This window comes from Ascidia mentula, chromosome 3 (assembly GCF_947561715.1).
Source record: "Ascidia mentula chromosome 3, kaAscMent1.1, whole genome shotgun sequence".
NCBI lineage: Eukaryota > Metazoa > Chordata > Ascidiacea > Phlebobranchia > Ascidiidae > Ascidia > Ascidia mentula.
Genome location: NC_138568.1, coordinates 12,901,416 through 12,926,782, shown reverse-complemented (window position 1 = coordinate 12,926,782; position 25,367 = coordinate 12,901,416). Strand labels below are relative to the sequence as shown.

Below are 25,367 nucleotides of genomic sequence, written 5' to 3'. Positions count from 1 at the left end.
GTAGTGGGAAAAGAGAATAAAATTTCAAAGTCTTGTCATAGGTGATGACGTCATTTTTCGTGTGGTAACTCGTAAGGTGTCATTTGAGAGTTGTATGAAGTTTTAGGTTTGTGGTACTAGGGATAGCCGAGATATTAGTTGTGGTGCTAAAAGTACACCAGACCCCAGTTTTGGTAACTGGCGATTTTTTTTGTTAACTAGGATCCCGCTGGTTTATTTGTGCAGGTCTTGTGGGCAATGTCCAAGCACACAAAACCAAATTTAGATTCTGGAACAGATTTCTCATCAACAAACTCCTCTTGCAGTAGTGGAGATAAAGATAATCTTTTTTTGGTGTATATGAATGAGGTTTGTTGGTTTCATGTTCATTATTATGTTGGTAACATGTATGTATAAGCATTATTTGACTACTGACAGAAATTTCTGCAGAATTGTTAAGTGTTTGTATCTCTGAACCTCCACAGCATGTTAAAATACACAGTACTTTTCCACCTTCGTTGCATAATATGTTACCTTACCATATGGGTACCTAGTTGTCATTTTTCTGGTTGGGTCTACAATATGGCCTTTTGTTGTTATGTTGTTATCACAACACTAGATATCGCAAAACAATCACGAAATTTAGGTACATGTGAACTAGTCATCCTATAGCTCAGGGTTTCTCAAACTTTTATGGCGGCGGACCCCATTTTATGAACATGTTTTTTCTCGGACCCCTAATCTTACGTCAGATCAATTTTCCCAAGTAATCAGTGGAACAAAACAATATCAACAGTGAATGGCAGAATCTGTAAGGGGAAATAGGGCTTATATTACCACTAAATGTATTGAACACGATTCTTTTGTTGTGATCTGTTCAACAGGAAATTATTTTGAATCATTTCTGACAGAGCATAATTAATCAAATGTCCAACAATTAAATTGTAACATTTAAAAAACCAGACAGTAACATATTAGACTGCAGACGGCACTTTATCTGCACAATGGTATATACAGGTTTATTGATTCTAATAATGTTGATCTTTCAGTTCCTTCTTTTGTTATCAGATGCTGGTTATGCTCTTTTCGGAGACCCAAACAAAAATGATAGAAACATTCTTTATTTAAGTCTGTGATTTGATAGTTACTTGAGGACTGGCATTTTAGAGATATTCCCCACTGTGGGCATCAACAGTTTGTAACTCAAATAGAATAAAAATTGCAATGCCCATAATTATTCTGAATTATACATTTCGGAATTATTTTCAAGGTGCCAGTAGTTTATGATGATAAAGTATATATGTCAAGTCTTATATCTCTGGTGTGGCACCAACGCAGTAACTCTCCATGTTTATATAACTCAATTTATTTCATGATCATTTATTAGCATTACGTGAGTCCAGACAAAACCCTCATTGTTGCCAACATGGTCTCAGAAAACAGTTATGGCCATTATTTTTATATCTTATTTTTGTGTTGTTTAAATATCATGATGTTTAAAATCCAGCAAAAAAAACTGTATGTTTATATAGTTCAAAAAGCTGTTGATAATATTAAAAAATTTATGGTTTGCAGGTTAAAGCTATTGAAAAAGCTGATGCAGTTCTAACCTCATCTCAACAAATTGAACGTCTCAATCGTCCTGGCTCAAAGTATTTTAATTTAAACCCTTTTGATGTTTTACAGGTAAATTGTTTTGTGCAAAAAACAAAAATGCATAAAAAAGTTTTATGAAGTCACCAAACTGTAAAAAGAAATAGTCAATGTGGTGCATGGTATGAAATCGATGTCATTTGCAATGTTGCAAACCCTAAAATTTGTTGCAAGATCCATTGGAAAGTCCTGTAATATTTCATGCACCAGCATTTCTGTTAATGTCAAAGAATAATATACTTAGTATGTTGCTAACGCTGCCAGGCATACTATTTAGTCATGAAAAGCTCGTCTGGCAAAAGAAAAACTTGTTTGTTCGACGTTTCGGTTGTTATGCAACAAACCTTCATCAGGATAATGAAGTAAAAAACGCACACACGGCGATAAATAGTCACGCGCGCATAAAGCAAAAAGGCAAAAAAGGGCGAAAGAAACAACACAAGCTTAACTGACGCAATATGAAGGACCCATGCGCGTCTCTGACCTCTTTAAATAGTATGTTGCTAACGCTGCCAGGATAAATAGTCACACGCGCATACCACTGGTTTATGTGGTAATAAACTGATTTTTATCAATTATATTTTTTTTTCATGTGCATATAATAAAGTTATTGTAAACAGAATGTTGACTATTTTAAAAATGAAATTTGGATTTTGTGGTTGAATGCTGTGTTTCCAAACACATCATCCAAAATATAAATAACATTTTTATTGATAAACAGCAGGATTGCTCGTATGTTTACAATAAAAACATTAAAATGAGGGCATTTTAGATCATATTTAAAGCCATATTTTTTAAATTAATACAGTTATATAATAATTTTCTTTACCCTAAATAAATGGAAGACCAAGAAGAATTGAAAAATATTTTTTTGGTTTGAAGAAAGTCAAAACATAATGTAAAAAAACTTCATTGAAAAAAAAACTTCTCTTTATCCCAGTTCTTTACTTCAAAAATTATGTTATCACAAGTTGGCATTCACTGCATAATACTTTCAGTCCAAAAAATGTTGTTTATTCAGTTTTTGTCATTCATTTGGCATGTGTTTCTCAAATTTATGCATCGTCTGACTGTACAAAATAAAAAAAAACAGTTTTGTGTTCAAATCAAAATTGCAACTTTTCTTGTATTTTAAACTTATTTTAAACGTTGTAGATTAACCCTGAGGATTCATTACCCGAAGTAAAAAAGAAGTACCACAAACTGTCAATCCTGGTGCATCCTGACAAAAATCAAACTGATGCTGATAGGGCAAAAAAGGCTTTTGATGGTAGTTGCCTCTTCTTTTTTTTAACAATTATTGCCAATGTCTACTTTACATGCATACTACAAGCAGCTTTGTTCAAAAGGCTAGTTAAATCATTCGAAACAAATGTTGTGTTATATCATTGACTTTTCTTATAACTTAGTAAACATTCTGTTTACAATAACTTTATTATATGCACATGAAAAAAAAATATAATTTATAAAAATCAGTTTATTACCACATAAACCAGTGGTTCCCAACCCGAGTTTTTTTGAACCCCCAAGGGGTTCATAGGATGACTCTAGGGGGTCCATTAACATTTATGTATATTTTGTGCATTTCCTGTCCCAGTTTGCAAAACAATCTTAATTAAATGTGTAAGCTGCCTACAGATGGCCACTGTTTGACCCATAAGGTCTCGTCAGTGCAGCTGGTGTGACTATCAGAGGATTTTGCTGACCAAACTTCCAAGCAAAGACTTCCACTTTGTATTATTGGCTCCACTTTGCTTATGATACAATCACAATTAATTTCGGATTCTGATCTTTCATATATGTCGCATCATACCCATTTAATTATGTTTAAAGAAATGTACAAGTTTGCTTGTTACAAGAAGTTTGTGTAAACTTTTTTGAGTCTGCATGCTTTATTATTTTATAAAACGGGTCCTTGACTACCTAAAGCTTGTGAACCCCTAATTTAAAAAAAAAAACATGATTTTTCCTATGAGAACTGAACGATTGAAACAGTGTGCACTGTGTACAGTTCCTTGACCATTATGGATCATTTGCTTCTATATTCCTATTGTACCTTTAGCTGTCAAGAAAGCTTGGGAAACTCTGAGCAAAGATGATTCAAGAAAGGAATGCTTGGCTGTTGTTGAGGACGCAAAAACCAGATTGGAAGAGAGAATGAAATCCAAGAGGAAAAAGATGAAAAGAGAAGGAATTCTTTCAGAAACTACTCTAGAAAATGTTGTATTGCCTCTCAAAATTATTTTTAATTGGTGTTAAACATTAACGTGCTAAGTAAATTTGCAGTACAAATTGGAGCTCCACAAAGAAACCTGCAAATTATTTGCTGATTTGGCTATAGTAAGGCAGGAAATTGAAATGCGTGAAATGCATGAAAGAAAGCGACAACGGGAGATTGAAATTGATGCCGAGAAACAAGCAAAGCTGCAAAAGGAATGGAACAAAAACTATGAGGTGAAAGTAAAGATTAATGTACTATTTAGCTGACAAGATCTTCAAGTCACACCATAGCTGCACTGATAAAGACCTATTCGATCAAAACAATGACCGTGTCTCAACTCACTAAAAAAAAGCTATTGGCTATATGCATAGGCGTCGATTTTTAAAGTTTCCAGGTTAGGCCAAGTAAAATCATTATTCGGTCCATAGGTTCTCAGACGTGTTCGTATTGGACTGGTCCTGCGAGTGCCTAGTCAATTTACGAGCTTAGTGCTTTTTAGTGATGAACCGAATCGTCTAAATTTGGTTCGGCTAAAAATCGTCTTACGTTATCGTCAGATCGTCAAAAGCTATTCGTGTTGGGTTTTTAAGGTTGTCTTGGCCGTCGTTGGTAGTTTCCAAATGTATTACCGATCTTGTACCGGGCGTGAGCAAAACAATAATACTATCAAGCACTCCAGCAGTGTTTCCCAACCGGTGGTACGCGTACCAATCCACGCGACGGCATTCCAGATGGTACGCCAGCATTTTTCCGTAATTAGTGGATATAGTTCGAATTTAAAAAATCGCAAGTATGTTTGCTACATCAATCTCTTGTTACTTTGTAACACTCAACTAGGTGGTACGCGTCGAAATTGTTTTACCTCCAAGTGGTATGCGACCACAAAAAGGTTGGGAATCACTGCACTACATGCTCCCGTTTTTTAAAGGATATGTCTTCAGCGACAGTAAATGCCAAGACTTACATTACGAAAATGTTACTTCACTGATTAATCATAAGGCGTCGTTTATTCCTCGTTCGTTTAAGCGCAGTTTGTAAGATTGTGTGATACACAATTACGCAGAAAAGACACGATGGATACTATCATTTGTCATAGTATTGAAAATTATCGCTGATTCGGCAAATGAAATCCGAAATCCGAAGCTTCGATACTTCACTTTAATGAATAAACCGTTCCAATCCGTGACGATTAGACATTTGCACGCCACAAATTTAAACAGTGGAACACAAAAACATTTACCTATCGCACGATGCGAGCTAATGGTTGCCATTGCGGGTATATCAGCCTAAAGAACGACGGAGACTTTCCAAATCCAGGGTAGTCAGCCTAACCTGGGTATTTTGCAGGTTAGGGTGGCCATCTCTAGGAGATAGGAATCGACACCTATGGCTATATGTATCAATTCTGAATATAGTCGGATATCATTATTCCTCCTACAGTACTTGGTTTTGTCGGTTTAGAGGGAACCTGAATAATGAAATCAAAATAATTATTTTATCAGGGAGAAAATGGCAATAAAGAAAACAAAAAGCGTTTATGTTTTCACTGCTGACATTGTTATGATACTTCAAATCTTGTTGTCACAGGAGAGTAGAGAAGGACGTATCAGCAGTTGGCAAAAGTTTAAAAAAGGAAAAATCACTAAAAGAGCAGCTAAGTCATCAAAAACATTTCGGCCGCCAAAAGTCAAGATGGAGGAAAGATAGTTTATGGAATTTAACTAACATGTGACATAAGAGCGATAATTATGCTCACAGAATTTTTTTTCTTTCAAAAATGTATTTTCTTTTTCGTGCTACGTGACATATCCCTTCAGCAAAAAGTCTACAAACTCCTTGCGATTTCACAACTAAAGTGCTTTTGTATAGGCCTATAATCAATTAAAATAAACGCTTGTTGTTACAAAGTTTGTTTTATTCAAGTATGTCTTAAGCCCACAATCGTTTGATACCGTTTTAAGGGGTTTTGCGGTTTAATTAATGAAATTCTGCTGAGTGGTTTGTATTCGAATAAATCGTTTAAAGCAGCGGTGTCCAAACGAAATGCGATATTGCACCAAAATTTATATAAGGAAGTCGGCTTTACGATTAATAATCGAATCGACCATTTCATTAATCTAGCATATTTCGTTTTTTTTTCAACTTTGTAATAATTATCGTATATGGCTCTAAGCCCGAAGTGGGGAAGCTAGAAAAACATCGGAAACGAAGCATAAGATTGTGTTGCTGCGTCAAACGTTTAACTGTCGTATCGTGGAAGTAATGTTGTTTCGTTGTCATTTTTTATTTCCATTAAAAAGTCGCAAAGGTGTTACCGTTTTAAGTTGCTTGGCAGTGTGTTGGAGTTAGATACGAAGTGTTAACGTTTTACACTTGTTTGAATTAACGTCCCTGTAGATCCAGCTAGACTGTAATGCCTGCCAAGAAAAAAACACGTGACTGTCGCGGCAATCAGGGATGGTACATATTTTTATCCAACGCTACACTTTGCACTGCGTTCACGGTGCAGAGAAACTATTTTATTTAAACGTCAATTTTAGTGTTTAATTGTGCAATTTAATGAGTCGTCTACGCGTCCGTGATTTTATGTGGGTCAATCGCTTCGTATCTTTTCGCTAGATGTGTTAATCTTGCACAGATGTGTTAATCGGTTTATATTTTTAATTTCGAAATCCAAGGTATGTTTGTTTATCGTTTTGTGTAATAATTAAAAGGTTGCAAAGGTAGTTTCTTTGGCAGATGTTTTTAATAGTCTTAGGAGTCAGATAAACGGTAGTGTTTCGTTCTGCACACCTTAGGTCGCTACAACGGTAGGTAGCTTTATTAAACGTTAGAGTAGTTATACTCTGTACCTTGCACTGTGTCCACGATAGTAGCGTTGTTCATTGTCAACATCAAAAATTCCGGAAAATACTACTCTACCGGGTCACAAAGTTTCTTCCAAACTTGATCCACATGGGTAAATCAGAAATCTATGCGAATTTTAATGATTAGGCGGAAAAAACTTTATGACCCGGTGTAAAAGTATCTTTCAAAAATTCCTTTCTTTAAGTTATAGCTGCATTGTTGCACTGTGTCCATTAATTTTCTTTGGTGAGCGTTAGAGTAGTTACGCTATATCTTACTTGATGGGTTGGCTTCTTCAAAGTTAGAGTACATTGCTTACTTTTTTAGCACATGTGTCCATGATAGTGTGGATGCGCAACACATGTATATCACACAAAAAAGCCCGCAAAATTACAACCATGTAAAAATTGCGCAAAACGATTATATGGTGGAGAGGAAAAAACAAGGTCATTGCGATCATGTTCAACGCATGTCCAAGTTGTGAAGGCTAAAACCACAACAAGGGTTCTGCTTTAGTACTGTTTAAGTTTTAAAGAAACTGCCACGCTGTGTACGGAATTTCTTTACTGAATTATTGACAACACACTGATTAATGAACAATTTTGCCTGGTTTGAAGCTTTCAAACACATATGATGTAAGAAGTTTGGGCAGAAACCCTTTTAGACTACCTCCCTCCCAAGATAATAACGCATACGTAAAACGCCTTTCAACATCGACCAACCTGTTTATACAAACGCACTTTTTCCAAGTCATAAGTTTAACTTCACAGCAGCTGGAATTAAAATTCCAAAATTATAGTCGCAACACAATTCCCGGTCTTATTTTCTGTAACTCGAATGATACTTTCAAACATAAAATATAACGGACGACATAGATAAATTTGCTCAATTTTTGTCTGGATTTTCACAAGATCGATCTGCCAGATATGATTACATTGCACACGCAGCTATTTCACTTACCACTTCTATAACTCTAAATGAATCTTCAATTCGCTTGTTAACTGGAACAAGCAGCACAGTGTGTCTTTCAAAGCTAAACACTTTGTGGTTAAAATCAGATGAACCTCCCTCAACTTTCATAGGACAATTATGCGCTGTGTGCGCGAATGACCCAGTCTATGACAAGACAACACGCCAAATTGTGGTGGACAATTTACTTGATAAAATGCCAGGAGACATCAGAAATGTACTGCGCGCCATCCAAACTTATCTACAAAAGAGCTATGGTTGTTGGCTGAGGAATGATTACGCCAACTGATTATAGTGTAACGACAGGTCAAACACAAAATAATGAAATGCAGAGAGTTACTGGTTGTAACACACAGTTAAAAATATATATTTTAGCGCTCTATTTTTAAAACCGTACCCATGTTTAAAAAGATTAATGGACGAAACTATTTGCATTTCGGACAGATGGCCACTGTTTCGACCTAAAAGGTCTCATCAGTGCAGCTGGTGTGACTATCAGACGACTTTGCTGACCAAACGGCCAAGCAAAGACTTCCACTTTGTGGTGACTATACAGTCACCGTCATCCGTTGGGCACCAAACTAGGTGCAACCTTGGCCGTTTGGTCAGCAAAGTCGTCTGATAGTCACACCAGCTGCACTGATGAGACCTTTTAGGTCGAAACAGTGGCCATCTGTCTGCAGCTTATACACAAATTCATATTATTGGCTCCTCATTGCTTATCATATTTGCATTTCACTTGAACAATTACATTTTATCGCATTTACTTGGAGTTTTGCCCCGCTGAAAAACACCAAAATCGCATTTAAGCCAATGCATTTTTCATTCTGCGCAAAGTGTTACTCGTCATGCGTTGTTTCTTACATGTTTTCGTGAGTTCGTTATTCGTATTTTTGACAAACCAATAATAAAACTAAAACTTCTTTTCACACAAACTAACCTCACTAAACTGTTTTACGAACTATATTCTTACAACTATGCTACACCACCTATGTATTTACAATGCCTCAAATCAATTTACTTCGATAAACGTTATGGTGTTTCAAATGACACAAAATCGTAATTAATTAACAAAGAAAATATGCGGAATTACCTTTACGAAACAAAGTGATACAATATATGTGCAAAAAAGCCATAATATTGGAGAGTTGCAAAAAAGCCATAATATGCAAAAAAGCCATGCAGCTCTCCAAAGTGATACAATTTATCACGTATTCGAGCTTTGGCTATTACAATTTCTCTTCGCATTGATGACGGTAGATTATAAAGGCGGCGCAATGACACTTAAAAGAATCGAGAAACAAGAGTTGTGTTACAAATGCGAATAATTCCCAGGATGCGTGGTGTGGAGGTTGTGTTTTTTTTAAGAACCTTTTTAAAGTGCTCATTTATGTATAAGTTCGACAAGAAAATTAGTCATGCAAAAACAAAGTAAAGGTATCTTAAACTTTTCTTAAGTAATTATGTTGGCAAAATTTCAAAATCACATATATACAATTAACATTAGCGATGTCTGACAACAAAAGTATAAATGCACTAAACACGGGAGAAAATTTGAGATGAAAATGTTCCAAAATAGAACTGCCAATCCCAATTACAGTCGGACTTTGAATCAAGCGTTTTCAGCCGTGACCCCCATTGTCAACCATGTGAGTATGACGTCAGTCAATACGTAACATGCGTGACGAAAAGAGTTTCCGTTCCATGTTTAAGTATTCTATGCTGTATCTACTAAATTTGACTCCATGTAACCTCGACTGCTGTACCACCTGCTTAAAGTTGATTTTCATCATTCTCATGACAATAAACAAATACTAGTACCAACTAACTTATGACGTCGTGCGTTCATTCTTCGGGTCGTCATTGCTATTTTACGTTCTCACGTGATTCGCACTCCGTTTTCTTTCTGCCTCCGGTGTTAGAGAGCCTTGCACAGCAGTGCAGTTCGTAGTTGTGCAGATGCAGTGGTAGAGGTGCCACAGTGTTCACCATTTAGTTTTATTTGATTTGCTTGCCTACTTTGTGTACAGTAGCTTCGAGTGCGTTATTGCATTTTATTTGCAGAAACTGAGGATGCCTTTGTAGGCGAAATCGATTTTTTCATGTTTCAAAAATAAACCGACTGACGGTAACTAGAAACACTTTTCAAACACAAAACTAACACGTTTATATAGTTTTATCAATCTATATTAAACTTTGCGTATCAGCGTTACATGCAATAAAAAAGTTTCTTAGAAAAAAAAAACTTATTTTTATATAATTATAAAAAACCTTCAGTTTTGGCAGAATAAATTCGGCAAACCGAAGTTTCGGTGCATCCCTAGTTTTTCACGTTTGAATTATGATTTTAGTAATAAAGTCTTGCTGTATGGCAGACGAAACGTCGGATGAATAAAGTAGCCTAATTTAATGTATTCCAGAAGAGCAGTCCTGTTTAAATTGTAGTATGCCTGGCAGCAAAAGTAACCTAGTAAAATTTAAGAAAAACCAGTGCCCATCAGTAGGTTTGATAAGGGGTGGATCAAAATCGCAGATCAGAACGCGTCATACTGATCCGCGATCAATTTTGATCGGGGTTTATGAATTCCGCCTAGCAAGCCCGCGACCTTTTGTGAGCGAAAGCTCACGCTTCCAAGCTTTGTCGCGAGTGTACGCCCGCGGCAATGAAACAAACAAAGAATCCGCTGGCGCAAAGCGTGAGTGTGGACCCGGCCTAAATAATCAATGCTACAACCATAGTATACTCTTATGGTAGTGCAACGGCTCCTATTTTCTTTGTTTGGTTTATTGTCTGTGGGAAACTCCGTCACGCATGATTTCCAGGAGATCAAATGCTACGTTTTGCATACGAAGAGATAGGAAACACGCAAACAAATTCGAATTACTTAAAACGTGGGTAGAGTTTTTAAACGAATTTTCAGTATGTAAAAATATAAGTATTATACTGATTCGAATGGGTAAAAAAATAAGAAATAAATCATTTCTTTTTTGAAATAACACGTCGTTTTTCAGAAGAATTTTTTGAAGGCCTTGTGTAAATGGAATGAAAAAGCGAAAGTATGCCACTTTGCATTTGTTTTTAAGTGTGTTTCAACATGCCTCTGCTGACGTAATCTAACTGTGACGTAATCATGACGCAGATTGTGAGCACTAATATAGCTAAAACCGCTTTGTTTGTTGTAGAAAGACATTTCAAGGTGCAGCAGAACAAAATAACGTAGTCTGCAATAAGTAGACTATATTTGGAAGTTATTCCGGGTCTTCAGACATTTATAAATGTGCTGCTAATCTATTTTTGCATGTATCTTACATCTTGATGTAATATTTTAATAGGGTTTGATCATTTTTATGTGGATATGCATCAATGCACTCCATAAACTAAGTGACCAAACAAAATTAGTACATTTTGGTATTATGTCACAAGTTCGCATGTTGCAGTTTAAAGTAAAACTCTACTTAATCTGTCTTCCTTGCCTAAATTTGTATGTCCAAATTATCACATACTATTTTGCCAGAACATGACAGAAGTAATATATTTCAGACAATCTTCAGGATTCTCAGATGAAAGAAGCAAGATTTTAGTACCAATCTCCACAAATTTATATCATTTGAATTCTGTCTCTGATGAAAACATTTAATTTGTTCAAATATTAAAATTATTTTAAGTTTTATGGTGTATGATAATAAATTCTAAATCAAAATGTATGACTAACTCCTGTCTAGCAAAAACCAATCACCACACAAAAAGTAAACAGGATACTTTGTTTAGGTACAATTGCAAAGGAAATACTCATGTCATGCTAGCATCAGAAAATATTTCAACAACATGAAACCCAAAAAAATACATTTTTGAATCTAAGTTAACAGGCACATTATGTATTTCTTATTTTTTATCTAGTTTTGTTTCTCACCACTGTTAATTTTGTAAACAACAACCTAAAAGAATACATAAATATGTTGTTTATGTATGGCAAATACACACAAGATTTCATCTACAAAACACACTGACTCACATAGAAAAAACTGTAGGTGATTATGAAACATATCATACTACATAAATTTGTATGTATATTCTTCAAAAAAATATTTTTGCCTGTGTTAGGCTACTTAACTTCACCAGTTTCACAAACATTATTTCTGAGCAAGTAGCCCCAAAGCATTTCGACCTTTGGTCATCTGTTGATGTACATTGTACTTAGGAATTGAATCTTGCATGAAAATCACAATACCTAAAAAAAACGCATTTTTACACGATAGGATACCTTATGACCGTATTTATGCCTATAAAATGACGTCATGATTACGTCACTAGTTTTATTACGCCAACACAGGTATGTTTATACACACTTAAACCAAATATTACATAAGGTGGTATACTTACACTTTAAAACTTCCAATTTATACATGGTGTCCAAAAACTGTTCGACAAAACATCACCGTACCTCGAAAAGAAGGGTAGGAAATATTTATTATTTCTAAGTATTGGAATCAATATAGTGCTAACTTTAACATACTAAAAATTCAGCTCGAAACTCTACCCACGTTTTAAGTAATTCCAATTTATTTGTGAGTTTCCTATCTCTTCGTATGCAAAAAGTCGCATTTGATCTCCTGAAAGTCATGCGTGACGGAGACAATGGTTGCACTACCATAATAGAAAAAAATTCACAACCGCTTGAAAGAATATATTGTATTGTTATGGTGTCAGGTCGCCAAACGACTGAACGAAACCTACCAGTTTTATCAGCCCATAAAAATAACAGTGAAGTTATGATGTTAGTATGCCAGATTGCATTTTTTTAGTAGGCATAAAATTACCAAGTAATCTTTGCAAAGTTGTGAAACTTGTGCATATGACCGTTACAACTGAGTGTCAGTTTGTGACTTTTTCTTTGTGTTGTTGTTTTTTACGATTACTGATGACGTACATGTAACGAAACATTATTTCAAACGCAGGAATTGTTTTATGACTTTACAAATTTTAAATAAAACAACGCAGAAGTAAAAGTGGCTGATCCAGCTTGGCTGCAATGCCTTGGCTGCGAAGCCTGTGAACCTCATGATTAAATAAAACAACCTTGGTTTTCGTGTAAAAGCTATTAAAAATTTATCAAGTTTGTGTTAGCCAAAAAGGCAACATAATATTCTCAAACATTTTTTTTTCAAACCCCAGATATAAAGTTGTATGTTTAAAAAATGACTGCTGTGATCCCTCAACAACCAGATGCAGGTACATATACCTTTGAAAGTAAGCCAAAAGCAATAGAAGGCAGGAGGAAATACAGGTTTCAGTTTGATGAGTAAGTTTCTTTATAGGCCCACTAATTGTTTGCAAAATTTTGAAGTCCTTCTGTGTTTGTGTTGTATCTGTGATCCAGACTGGAAAAAATGTCGTGCGCACTTTTTCGAAAATTCGCCGATAATCCGCGCAATATTAATTAGCTAATGCATTAACATACAAAAAACGTTGCGATCGTCGGCGCAATTAACGATCGCCGAAACGAAAACCTCCGCGCAAAAAACAAACTTTCCAATCTGGTCTGTGATCACTGCATCATGACAACTCATGCAAATTATATCATATTTATGCAAAAAATAAATCAGTTTTGTGTACTAATTCAGAATTTTGCATATTGCCTTAACCCAGATTGGAAAGTTTACCAAAGTTAATTTTGTAGCCAAAGCGTGGATTATCAAGAAGTTTTTGGTATATTAATACATTAGATACTTGTTTTTGTGCGCATTATTGGTAAATTTAAGCAAAAGTGATTATTTTTTCCAATCTACGCTCTGACCACTAATGTCAAAATATGTTTGACTAAATATGGCAAAATAAAAATTCCACTACAAATTAAATTAAAAATAATGTTTGCAGGTTTTATCATTGGTTTTGGTCAGATTTTAACCTAGTTTGTAGAAAAAAAATATTGATCACCCAATAATAACCTTTTTTCAGAAATGAACATCCTTCACCTTATGGAAACATTATGTATGATAGAAGGATAGTACGTGGAAATACGTATGCACAAAACACTTTACCTGTGGTAGGGGCTTAACATAGTCATGTTTAAAATCAAGTTTTTCAGAAAACAACAACGCAGATTGATTTGTTCACAGTTGCTACTAATGGCATGGTTCTATGTTGTTAAATTAAGCTTGGAAGTTCATGGTTTTATTTTTTGTTCTTTAAGTAATTTTTTTCATTGCAAAGACTATAATTATGTAATTTACATAGATTTCTTCACTGTAATGCCATTGGATCTAACTAGTACAACATGTCCATGCCATTTAATTGTTGAGGGATTGTAAAACCCAAAGCCAAACCTGTCAAGAAAATTCTTTTAACAGCATGACCCATTTGATTGAATAGAATTAAAGCAAATATTTTAATTGGGCACACTGTTAATTTCCATAAAACAGATTACTGATGCCCGAGGATGCTTTTCGTAATATAATGATAATGTAGATTGAATTAGTATTTGCTGGGTATGTCCCAAAGTTCTTCTTGGTTGTAGTCTCAGTGGAGGGGATTACAAAGCATGGGCAACATTTACACCACGGGGAACATTTTGATAAGAGATAATGTACTGTTTTAGCTTATTTGTGTTGTGGTTCTAGGTCTAATGACATGCTGTGAAATCAATGACAACATTGAATATTACCGTTTTCTAAATGGTAATCACATGCACTCTGTGTGTCTTCATATTTAGTCTTACCGATTTGTTGCTTTTACCTGCCCAACAGCAGACCTTTTTCATCCCGTCAGTCAGTTATATGCACTTAAAGATGGACATTTGCAAATTGCTATGGCTGTTTGCAACATTTCTATGTAATTTAGCAATTTCCTAGCCAGTAATTTGATTCAGACTTGTGTGTTATGTAGTCATCTCAACCTGATCCAATTGAGATTCAAAGACAGCAGGAAATTAGAAGAAGAGCAATTGCCAAGAAAAGGGCAAAAGATCAACTACGGGCAAGATCGCCAGATGCAGTTGAGGGGAGGAAGCACATTGAAATTCAGACTGAACTTTATCTTGAAGAACTTAGTGATAGGTTTGTCTCTTGAAATTTTCACATTATGGCTTTGGTTTGTAAGATGTCATTAAAAATGTGTTTTGTTTTTACTCATGATCCAGTAAACTATCCAGTAAAAATATATTGCATATAGACTGAAAGGCCTATTTTGTTTTTTAACCTTTCTTTTGCCTTTTAATAAATGCCAAACTGTTTTACAGTGCACAATAAGTACAGTACAGGTCATAGGCGTCGATTTAGGGGTGACTGGGGTGACATGTCACCCCTCACAAACAAACAGGGGTGACAACGTGTGTATTGTCACCCCTGGATTTCATTTTAAATAAAATTTATTGCCAGAAAAAACACACACGGTATATGCGTTATGCTAGTTTCAAAAGACCTGTATTATCATCGTTGCAATTTGGACAAACACCAGTGTCTCGTGGATTGTTACGTAACGCAGCAGTTGTTGTAGCATAATGGTAAGAATCAGCATTGTTGCGTAATAGATTTGTTTGTTACTTCATTATTACTAAATCTGCAATAGACTGAGTGAAACAAAAATGTGCCGCTTTCAGTAAGGGGTTTAAAACTTAGTGCTACAACAACATGATTCGGTGTAAAAACAAAGTGACATGAAACAGAATTTTCGTCTTTTTCCTATGTTTACGGCGATACGACCGAAGAAATGGTTTTTGCGTGTTTCTGAAACACCCTTAATATTTTACAAAATGTTTAAAAATCTACGCCTGTGGTACAGGTCATGTAGCTTACAATAACACAAAAATTGTCAAAAATTTGGTGTGCTGCAATTCAATTAACAGACTGAATATAGATCTAGGACAGGGTGTTAGAATTGTATACATGATAAGCATTTTAATTAGCAACAAACACTGTTAATTATCACTCTGTTTGTAAATAAACATTTAGATTGCATTTTCAAATGAACAAAGCTTAATTTCCAATGCATTTGGGTAATCCCACTTAACAAACCAAAAAAGTAATACAACTATGATAATGATATATCTTCCAGCATATTAGCTGCGCTGACCATTTAAGTTGTAGATAAATTATCGTCTGTGACATTTCAAATCCAAGTAAGTCTATTAGGCAGCCTATTTGTAAAAGATAGGAGCTGATGCCTAAGATATGACGTTTTGTTACAACATACAATGATGCTCTATGTTAGCCATTTTCAAAACGAATTGTTACGAGTTGCTTAGGCCTGGGTATTCTACAATACTTTTCCTGTACCATGTGAAATTTACCCTTTAGTGTAAAAATTAAATTAAATTTCTTCCTTAAAAATGTTAAGACGCACTTGAACCTATTTAGGAAAAAAAAATTGGAAACATCATATCTGTGACTATTTATCACAGAAGAAGTCCAAATAGATTTATTTATTAAAGGATTGAGGAGGCAGATGTTGAAACTCAAACTGACTCATTTCTTGATCGACCACCATCACCTCATTTTGTCCCAGCCAAAACCGGAAAGGACGTTGCAACACAGATAGCAGAAGGAGATGTATGAATAGTTTTTGTATTTGTATGAGTAGGTTTATTCTACCACATATTTTAGCACTTTATTAACCAATATCAGAACCATGTCTCCATTCTGGTAAAATGGGTGTAAACCATTTTTAATCTATGCCACATCTTTAGTGTTTCATATAATGCAATTGAAGATAAAACACTGGTTGGAAAGCGCTGGTCTAAACCACTTTTCTTATCAGCCTGGTTTCAAGATATGTTTTATTTCTGGTAATACTTTTTCTTATTTATTAGGACACTTAGAAGGTGCCTGGTGCAAACTCAGATAAGTAAGGCAGAAACTAACAACACAAAATGAAAAATTGCTTTAGCTTAAAAATACATTATTGTGTGAAATGTATGTAAAGGAAAGATAACAACAAAATATTGTAAAAAATAACTCTATATATATAAATAAATAAGGTTTGGAATCTGTAATGTATTTTACTTTTTATTATATTACAGCTGTTTGATTTTAACATTGAAGTTAAACCCATTTTGGAAGTTCTCATTGGAAAAACACTGGAACAATCTTTAGTTGAAGTGCTTGAGGAGGAAGAACTTGCAAATCTTCGTCAGCAGCAACATCAGTTTGAGGAAATAAGAAATGCTGAGTTAGTTGAAATGCAACGGCTCCAAGAACAGGAACGAAGAAGAAAGGAAGAAAAGGTTAGTAAATCAAAAATACTATAAATTTGTCATCACATACAACTAAATTGCATATGGTGTTTAGGATAGGAGAATGAAGCAGCAGAGAGAAATTTTGAAAAAAGAAAAAGAAACTGCTGACAAAATTGCTGCCAGGGCTTTTGCACAAAGTTATTTAGCTGATTTGGTGCCCTCAGTATTTAGCACATTAAGGAACAATGGTTACTTCTTTGATCCAGTTGAAAGAGGTACTATTAAATCTAACAAAACTTTATTGTGATTGGTTATTTTCGGATTTCTTTATCATGAAAATGAACAAAATTGCAATATGTTTAAAATTCCATTTTCAATGTCTGCTTTGATCTCATATCAAAGCATTTTTGGTGAATAAAAACGCATTTGAAAACCACTACATCAATATTGATAAATTAAAGTGATGTCTTGGAATAAAGTAAAAGTGATACACTGCCACAAAAGATCATAATTACATGTTCATGCATAGACTGATAGGGATATTCTCATTTTCTGTAAAAGAAACTATCACAAGACTAAACATAATTACACCACTACAAAGGCATTTACTTGGCTATCTCAGTTATCTTATTTAATCATTACTGGCAAGTGGGCTGTGGTTCACTGGCATCGCAACCAGGCTGTGTCAATGTCAGAGTTTCTGACAAGTCAGACTGATAGAGCTGCTGAAGCTCAGAGGTTGGAGTGCCAGTGAGTACTGGTGCACAAGGGCCCAACTTACCAGGTGCACATTTATATAGTGCAGTGGTTCTTCAGCTTTTTCTTTGTCGGCACCCCTTTTAAATCACCAACTAGTTTTCTTCTGGCAAGTTGTGCACTTGTGCATCAATTTATCTTTACCATATTATACACACGCCTTGACAACTGAGCGCAAATCAGTGGATCCAGCATGCTGGGGTCATCTAATCTCACTGGAATTTTTTTTATATCTTGACACAACTTGTCAAAAAAAATTATTTTGTTTTAGAAAGTGTTTGTTTATAATGTATATCAAAAAAAAAAAAAATTTAATACAAACTGCTTTTAGGTTTACCAAGGTAGGGGTATGATTTTTTCCACAAATTTATATTGGCCAGACTTTCCAATAATATTTGTTTATGACTATAATATCAACTAATATGTAAATTCTGTATTTAACTTACAGATGTGGAACAAAGCTATATCCCATATATTATGGATGAAGTTGTCTCAAGAGTTAACAAGACTATTCTTGGCAGAATTATGCTTGATTGTAAGATCTATTTTCTTTAAATTAATTGATAGAAAGTTATTTATATTGTTTGTACTAATTTGTTTTTAGATGTTCTCCGTGATGTTATTTCTCACAAGGTGCAGAATACCTAAACTTACTGAAGTGAATTTCTGAGCAAGTGCTATTGAAAAATGTTGCATGTGTCACTTTTTGTCCATAATTGATATGTTTGTATTACTATAATATTTAACCTGTAACTTCAAATTTTTTGTTGTAACACTGTAAGTACTCATTAAATGTTGGGACAATGATTTGATATTCTACATTACTTACCAAAAAAGTATGTATTTTCCAAATTGGCTGACTCATTCTAAAGCATAATTGATAAACTGTAAATAATTCGTAAAATGTAGATTAAAAGATGCTAGCACTTGATTTTTAACGCTATATTTAACATTTTTTACCATGACATAATTTCCAAAGTTTTTCCAAAGACGGTCGGGTTGGAGTAAGTTATCGTTGAATTTCGCATAGCCACCCCGACTGGATTTGTTAAATTTTGATTTCAATCGATAGTAGGGGGGTATAAGATTGCAAAAGAACAACCAGGGCCAAGGTTTGTGCAAGGTTAAGTTGCTTCTTTCATTTAGTTGTAGATTGAAAGTGGGATTATAACTATGGAAAAAGTTATAAAAGAAAAATATTTTTTCATGTTTTCGAAACATAAATTCATATTTCTGCACTTTTCCAATCGAATTTTTTAAATCGTTTGAAAGAGTTAAGCGGGTAGAATGCGTTAACATTTTTTGCGTTAACATTTCACTGGGCGAATCTCTCTTTCGCAACTTGTGACACATTACCCATATGACATTCATTACCGATTATGAATATGTTTTTTTTCATTTTGATATCGTTACAAAGGTCAGCCTATGAACTTTTACGTATAAAAAAAATCAAGCTGCTACCTCGTAGGGCGGCCGAGTAACTCGCGTTCAAAGTTGCGATTTTTTTGTCAACTAACATCTGGTTGATAAGTACATTCTTAACATTGACTCATAAGCATTTTTTTAATCTTACAACAGTATTGTCACATGACATTGTGTAAACAACTATTTAGAATTTTAAGACTGTATGTCGTTACACAGGTTTTTAAAGAACAGTTTGTGCAAAAAGAAATTGGCAACAGTAATCAGGGGTGGGTGGTATTTCTTTAATTAACTTGTCGGCGACGTCCAAAGTCTTGGCCAGCCTGACTAGCAAACTTGTTTGAGCCTGCTTGAATGCCAATCACTTTTCGTCCTTCCACTAAAGTTGCTTCATCAAACTCTCTTCGGTTTAGTTTAGATGGTTTCGGGCCCAATGAAGGCCAGTTCTTGAATTTGGGTGAATCTTCGTCCCATTCTTCTTTTCCGTGACACTGCAAATTTAAAAATGTCTTTGTATATTAGTGTTTTTTTAAATAATTTTAGACGTACTGTTTTTTTCTTTTGAAGAAAGTTCATAGTATCACTTAATATTCAAGTTGGAAACCAGCTTATGTTTTGAGGATGAAAGGATTTTTTCTCAAGATTATTTAATTTGTCTTGTAGGCTTAACCCTGAGTTCATTACGTTTAATATTCGTTAAACTTTCTTTTTTATTTGCTACATACAAGAACCATGTACAAAATCTCTTGGTACATTGAAAGAAAAAGCATGACCATAATTTTGTTATGTACGTTTTTTCCCCACTGTGTACATCAGGTCTTAAAGACAACTCACCACGCGGCCGAGTGCCAACAGGGTTGCCGTGACTTGTGGAATATTTGATGCTTGGTAAAGATCAACTGTCTGGAAGAGATCACCTTTTGGTACACCGTATGCACAAATCGCTGCCAAAAATTTTTCGATATTTTCCATCTAAGAACATGTATTTTAAATTAATTTGTCATACCGTAAGAAGTGCAAACTGCACAAAAAAATTATTGACAAATTTCCGCGAGCAACGTAGTTTATCCTGAAACTGCAACCGTTTTGTTGTAGCGCCATGCAGGCGACCAAAGAAAAAACGTGTTAGGCTGTAAAAGCCGCAAGAAAAAGTTGTTGAAGAAAGAGTATTATTACATTAACTTGCAGTATGTCATCACGGTAAACCAACCTGATGAAATCGTGCAACTGTTTGATGTTAAAGTGACAATCACTTGTCCTAATGTCGATTTACCAATTCAATTACATAACATTAAGTTGTTTTTCGATAAGAATTTTTTTTTGCGTTGGAAATATCTGTCGTTCTATAGGTACTTTGAACATAACTATGACGTACCTGCTGAAATGATTTTCCTCCTTCGGCAATTTTTTTCACACTTCCTGGTTTCAGTACGTTTATTAATCTTCACGTAAACAGTAAAATTGTATTTTCGTTTGACAAAAGTTTTAGACCGCAGAAAACTTTTTAATGTTCAAAACTCACTTGCATAACTTAGTTCCATCTTTTAAATTTTGCTCGAATGATAATTTTTTATCTGATGTTTCTCCAGTTATGGTTTCAATCCATTCCATCGCTTCTCTTTCTTTTTCTTCGTCCCGTTTACCCTGAATCTAGAGGAACCAAATTTCCTGCATTAGATTGTTCCACAGTGTAAAACAACCTTTACTATCCCGATGATGTTTTATTGTCCATATTAAATCTTGTGTTTCAACCAAACGCTACGATAAGCGATCGTAAAACGAACAAAAGGGTGTACAAAAGCATGAAAATAGTATATTATTATTGTCTTTTTCACAATGTCTGTCTTTTGTTGCTCATATAGCTTCCTAGCCTAATCCATTTTCAAATGATGGTTTCTAGAGGCATCCTGTTTTAAAGTTACGAAAACGTAGCAAGCAAATGTTTCGTATAGTATATTACTTGGTTTCTAAACAAAAAGTCTGTGGACCCTTAAAGGGACGTGAGTGTGCTTAAGGTGTCCGAACACCAAAGTCAGATCTATGAAATGCGCTAGTTGTTATTTGTTTTAAGTTATATTTGTTGCAATACTCAGCCTAAAATACTTGACAGGTCATTGCAAAGCCGCTTTTTATTTTGTATTATACGCATTATAGGCCTAGTTCGTTTCGAAAACTGTGGCAATCCGTGACTAAAAAAGGGTTAAAGAAACTGTCCTAATAGACTTATGCAATAATTGCAGGTATGAAGATAGTGGAAGCAGTTGATATTAAACATCATCAAACTTTTATGTGTTTTTTTTTATGTAGGCCTAATGTCCGTTTTAAAAAAAAACATGTTTTATAACAAACACACGGAATAAATGCAACTTCGCATTTATAAAATAAAGTAAATAATACGAAACAACATAGGCTACATGGTCAAGCTGCATGGCCTATTACACGCTAAAAGAAAAATACCTGTTTAAACACTGTTTTTTTTGTTTTTTGGACTTTCAAGCACTATTGCTGGGAAATGTACAATTTAGGTTTAGAGCGTACCAGTCATTTTTGCTATATGAATCATTGTTTAAACTGTACGAATATGTTCGTTTAATTTGTTTATTGTCACAGAAATAATGAAAATTAACTTTACGCAGTTAATAGGCTAGGTTATTCTTTACATGCCAATGAAAGGCTGGATGATAGGAGTAGATCCCAACCAATAGGCTACGTTTTGTTGAGGGATACCAAAATTATTTTCGGTTTAGGCTATGCGACAAGTTTTGCCGAATATTCGGTTTCGGACGAATAAAAACATCTTGTTTTGCTGCAGCATTACTTGAACAATGCTCGACATAAGTAGTTATGACCCTTATGCAGATATCTTGAAAAATTTGTCATACTATTAACAAAAAGAAAATTATCTGAATTTATAGCAAGCCGTAAATGAATAAGTTTAATATTTGTATTGACCATAACAATTTTATTGCAGAATGAAATGGTCCCAAACTTACAAATATATGAGAGTAGACATATATTATGTAACGAGATAAAACTAAACCAATGTTTCCTTGTATATTTAGAAATATAGCTTGTGGGCTTTATTGCCAGCTGGGCCTTTTGAAAATTTTATGTTATCTTACCTTGCGCGCAACTTCAGCACTGAGTCCATATGCGAAGCCCTTGTTTGCCATTTTCAAGTCTATTCAATTTCTTAAATTCGCCACATACGTATAATTACGTTCAAAGATGCCTTACTGACATACGAAATATATCCATAAATACGTAAGTAATGACGTTCAGAGCACTTTAGAAACGTTTTTTCAAAAAAAACAATAAAGTTAAACAGGCGTTTGAACACAAGGCCAAAAAATTGCCGAAATCTAAGTTGATTTTGTTGGTAGGTTATCATAAATATCCTAAAAATTTTTGCAACACCTTGTAACACTGTCGTAAATTTATTACATCGCAATATAACATCACGTCATAATAATAAAACCAATACTGTTCTGCAACGGCACCTAGTTGGAGTTTTAATACTGGCGTATGGTTTTCGCATGGGAATACGCTTCATACCCCTGAGAGCATATATACGGGCCATGACATCATTATGAGTAACGGTGAATGTAGTTCTAAACATAAGCTTTACAGCTTTGTCTTCGTGAACGTCATTCACTATATTTACTGATTCCACAGAACATGAACATGATGCCATCACAAATTTTGTGTATGAGTTAAATTTTAAACCAGCAGTAAACTGTACAAAATAAGTTACTTGTATTATAAAACTAAGAGGGGATTTGCTTTACGTTCACGTAAATTGTCAAAAACAATACAAGTAGTAATCATTTGTGGCTGTGATGGCGTCGACGACGCAAGTGACATACTGGGTTATATTTAGCATTTTCCACTATTATATACTGCTTGGTATGGTAAGAGGTCTGAACCTCTCAAAGCAGTAATACATTAAACGACGACAATATTTCTTGTGACACAGGGTGAGCTCGGATAAAGGGTTATCTCTAATTAGGTATTTTACATCTTAAATGACTTTTGTTAAATCACTCTTACAGTAGCTTAATACCTGTCTATATTACTCTCCAATCAAAAAATTTCCGGTGATTTTTCCGGCCATTCTAATCACACAATCGACTGTTCTGCGATTATGTCATGTGCGGCCAAGACATGTTTGTTGGAAATATCATTCCTTCTGAACTGAAATAGTTGTCAAGGCATTGCATAGAGGTATTTTAAAAGCAGGTAAAACATATTCCATCAACGAAACGTTTGTTTCGTTCACCACGTGCTTCGGCAATGCTTTACACGTCCTATAGTGTCGAAATTCTTGTTCTTTGGGCAAATCTACCAAAAAACAATATGTTCTTAGTGTGTAACAAGGTTTTTGCATAAATAAACCTAATATATGAGTTATAATATTGCAAAGTCTTCCCGAAAACTTACGTTAAGTAGCCGCTCATGAAACGGGAAAATCCCGTTTCGCCCTTCCGTGAGAGGCGGGTTCGTAATCAAAAAATGGCACGGGCCACGTGGCACCAACATGGCACCAAATTTGTCCCACGTGGCACCAAAATGGCACGGAAGGCACCAGCATGGCACCAACGTGGCACCAGTGTGGCACACATGTCACCAACATGGCACTAACACGGCACCAGCATGGGACCAATGTGACACCGTATTTGTGGATAATGTTAATAATGCAGTTGTTATTTGCCAAAGTTTAGTGTCAGAAAAGAGCAGTTATGCAGCACTAAGCAGATAGATGCACTAATAAGTTGTGTAATTAATGATAAATACACTTGCAACTGTGACAAGAAGCATATGCAATACCTGAAAAAAATCTATAGCATGGCACCGCATTACGCTTAACTGTTGTGTTAAAATAGAGTAGTTGTGCAGCACCAAACATAGATGTACAAAGATAAAAGATATGTGTCACAGATATGTTAAAAATATGATTAGAAATGATGTTTGCCGGCTTGAAAGTAAAAAAAGTCATAGCATGGCACCAACATTTCGTGATTGTGTTAGTAATGCGGCTGTTATTATCTTAACTATTAAGTTAAAATAGAGTAGTTATGCAGCACCAAACGTAGTATACAAAGATTGAAGTTGTGTGTTTAACAAATGTGTTAAAAATGTGATTCAAAATGTTTGTTTGGAAGCCTGAAAGTGAAAGGAATCGTAGCATGGCGAATTTAGCTATTAAAAGAACGTGCGAACGTTTACAGCGCGATGGCAAGAATAACGACAGGGCCGAGAGAGTACGAGCGACTGAGACAGCGAACAATTACTACGAGGGCGTTTTATAACAAACATTCAGGAAAAACGTGGTTGTCCAGCAGGGTATCGGCAGCTTGTTTTTAACTCTGCAGTAAGGCTTAGCTCCGCCGCATCCTTTCCGTCTAGTGTCCCAGTATTGAATTTCAGGAAACATGCGGCGTGGTCAGAACTAAGCCAGGGAAACCATGCGTGTTGCCACAGCACCATAGAAATCATAATACAAATATGAAACCGTATTTATTAATTGTGTGCGTGAAACCTTTGCGTTAACCAACCTATTATGTAAGAAAAGGGCAGTTAAGCACCTCCTTAATATAGATATGAATTGCTTTTACAAATTACAATTATTGTGAGTAGAGGACAGGCGCTTGACAACAACATGGAACGTATATATGTTTGCAAATATGCATTTACAGAAATATTATGTAGAAAAGGACAGTTAGGCAGTGAATAATCAACTATTTAGCTGACAAGTTTGTTGTGAATCATATCATAGCTACACTGCACTGGTGAAACATTGGCCCTTTCTGCAGCTCAGAGCTCACTATAAAAAACATAAACATTCCCCAAATTTCGGGAATGCAGTTGTTATTTACCAAACTTTAGTGTTACTGTTACATCTTGTTTGCCAGTAATTGCCGATTTCTACAAATGCGCATTTTTCTCTACACTAATGTGTGTTGCAATATCATACGGTCTGTGACGCAATAATAAGAGGCCAAGTTTTAAGTGACAACGCAACGTGTTTTGTCCTTTTTGTGTCCGACAACTGTGCAGCACAGTGTTACGTCATTTTCATTCTTGCAAAAGGTTTTTTGTGTTGCGAGCGGACATTTTCTGGTGAGTCTATTTGTACGTATGTGTGAAACGACTCGAGAATCAAATAACCGAAATGTGTAAATTGTAAGTTTGGCTAATTTAACTGCGATGACTTAGAAGTCAGTTCGCTGAACAGTATAGCTGCCCTTGTTAAAGTGATTAAGTTTACACACGGTGTTGACGCTGTCTTTGTACTCGCAGTGTCTCTCTTGAATTTGTACACACGTGAAGCGTGTCGTATTCAATCTTCT

The 25,367-nt window shown here is 35.1% G+C and overlaps 3 protein-coding genes across 3 annotated transcripts; 2 read left to right on the top strand and 1 right to left on the bottom strand.

Annotated features, from left to right (window-relative positions):
• Window positions 1–214: 214 nt before the first annotated feature.
• LOC145894343 (dnaJ homolog subfamily C member 8-like) lies at window positions 215–6,164 on the top strand. The gene is made up of 6 exons (XM_082982899.1): window positions 215–348; window positions 1,555–1,665; window positions 2,788–2,902; window positions 3,695–3,852; window positions 3,919–4,086; window positions 5,441–6,164. The coding sequence occupies exons 1-6, from the start codon at window positions 238–240 to the stop codon at window positions 5,558–5,560; spliced, it is 783 nt and encodes a 260-aa protein (XP_082839025.1). The 5' UTR covers window positions 215–237; the 3' UTR covers window positions 5,561–6,164.
• A 6,676-nt stretch (window positions 6,165–12,840) lies between these two features.
• Window positions 12,841–19,000, top strand: LOC145896155 (radial spoke head protein 3 homolog B-like). Its single transcript, XM_082985016.1, has 8 exons — window positions 12,841–12,969; window positions 13,626–13,713; window positions 14,553–14,722; window positions 16,096–16,213; window positions 16,684–16,887; window positions 16,952–17,114; window positions 18,044–18,130; window positions 18,200–19,000. The coding sequence occupies exons 1-8, from the start codon at window positions 12,866–12,868 to the stop codon at window positions 18,241–18,243; spliced, it is 978 nt and encodes a 325-aa protein (XP_082841142.1). The 5' UTR covers window positions 12,841–12,865; the 3' UTR covers window positions 18,244–19,000.
• A 139-nt stretch (window positions 19,001–19,139) lies between these two features.
• LOC145896156 (myophilin-like) lies at window positions 19,140–22,301 on the bottom strand. Its single transcript, XM_082985017.1, has 5 exons — window positions 22,140–22,301; window positions 20,540–20,667; window positions 20,393–20,459; window positions 19,852–19,989; window positions 19,140–19,508 (listed from the first exon to the last, which is right to left on the bottom strand). The coding sequence occupies exons 1-5, from the start codon at window positions 22,188–22,190 to the stop codon at window positions 19,302–19,304; spliced, it is 591 nt and encodes a 196-aa protein (XP_082841143.1). The 5' UTR covers window positions 22,191–22,301; the 3' UTR covers window positions 19,140–19,301.
• Between the last annotated feature and the right edge of the window lie 3,066 nt (window positions 22,302–25,367).

What these genes read in the sequence shown, in the direction of transcription:
- LOC145894343 (XM_082982899.1), top strand. Translation starts at nt 238, where the DNA reads ATGTCCAAGCACACAAAACCAAATTTAGATTCTGGAACAGATTTCTCA. An exon ending in GGCAAAAAAGGCTTTTGATG is followed by an intron (nt 2,903 to 3,694) that starts GTAGTTGCCTCT and finishes TTGTACCTTTAG; the next exon opens with CTGTCAAGAAAGCTTGGGAA. An exon ending in AATGGAACAAAAACTATGAG is followed by an intron (nt 4,087 to 5,440) that starts GTGAAAGTAAAG and finishes TTGTTGTCACAG; the next exon opens with GAGAGTAGAGAAGGACGTAT.
- LOC145896155 (XM_082985016.1), top strand. Translation starts at nt 12,866, where the DNA reads ATGACTGCTGTGATCCCTCAACAACCAGATGCAGGTACATATACCTTT. An exon ending in CTTGAAGAACTTAGTGATAG is followed by an intron (nt 14,723 to 16,095) that starts GTTTGTCTCTTG and finishes TATTTATTAAAG; the next exon opens with GATTGAGGAGGCAGATGTTG. An exon ending in GAAGAAGAAAGGAAGAAAAG is followed by an intron (nt 16,888 to 16,951) that starts GTTAGTAAATCA and finishes TATGGTGTTTAG; the next exon opens with GATAGGAGAATGAAGCAGCA.
- LOC145896156 (XM_082985017.1), bottom strand. Translation starts at nt 22,190, where the DNA reads ATGGCAAACAAGGGCTTCGCATATGGACTCAGTGCTGAAGTTGCGCGC. An exon ending in GTGCTGAAGTTGCGCGCAAG is followed by an intron (nt 20,668 to 22,139) that starts GTAAGATAACAT and finishes TGGTTCCTCTAG; the next exon opens with ATTCAGGGTAAACGGGACGA. An exon ending in TGTTGGCACTCGGCCGCGTG is followed by an intron (nt 19,509 to 19,851) that starts GTGAGTTGTCTT and finishes TTAAATTTGCAG; the next exon opens with TGTCACGGAAAAGAAGAATG.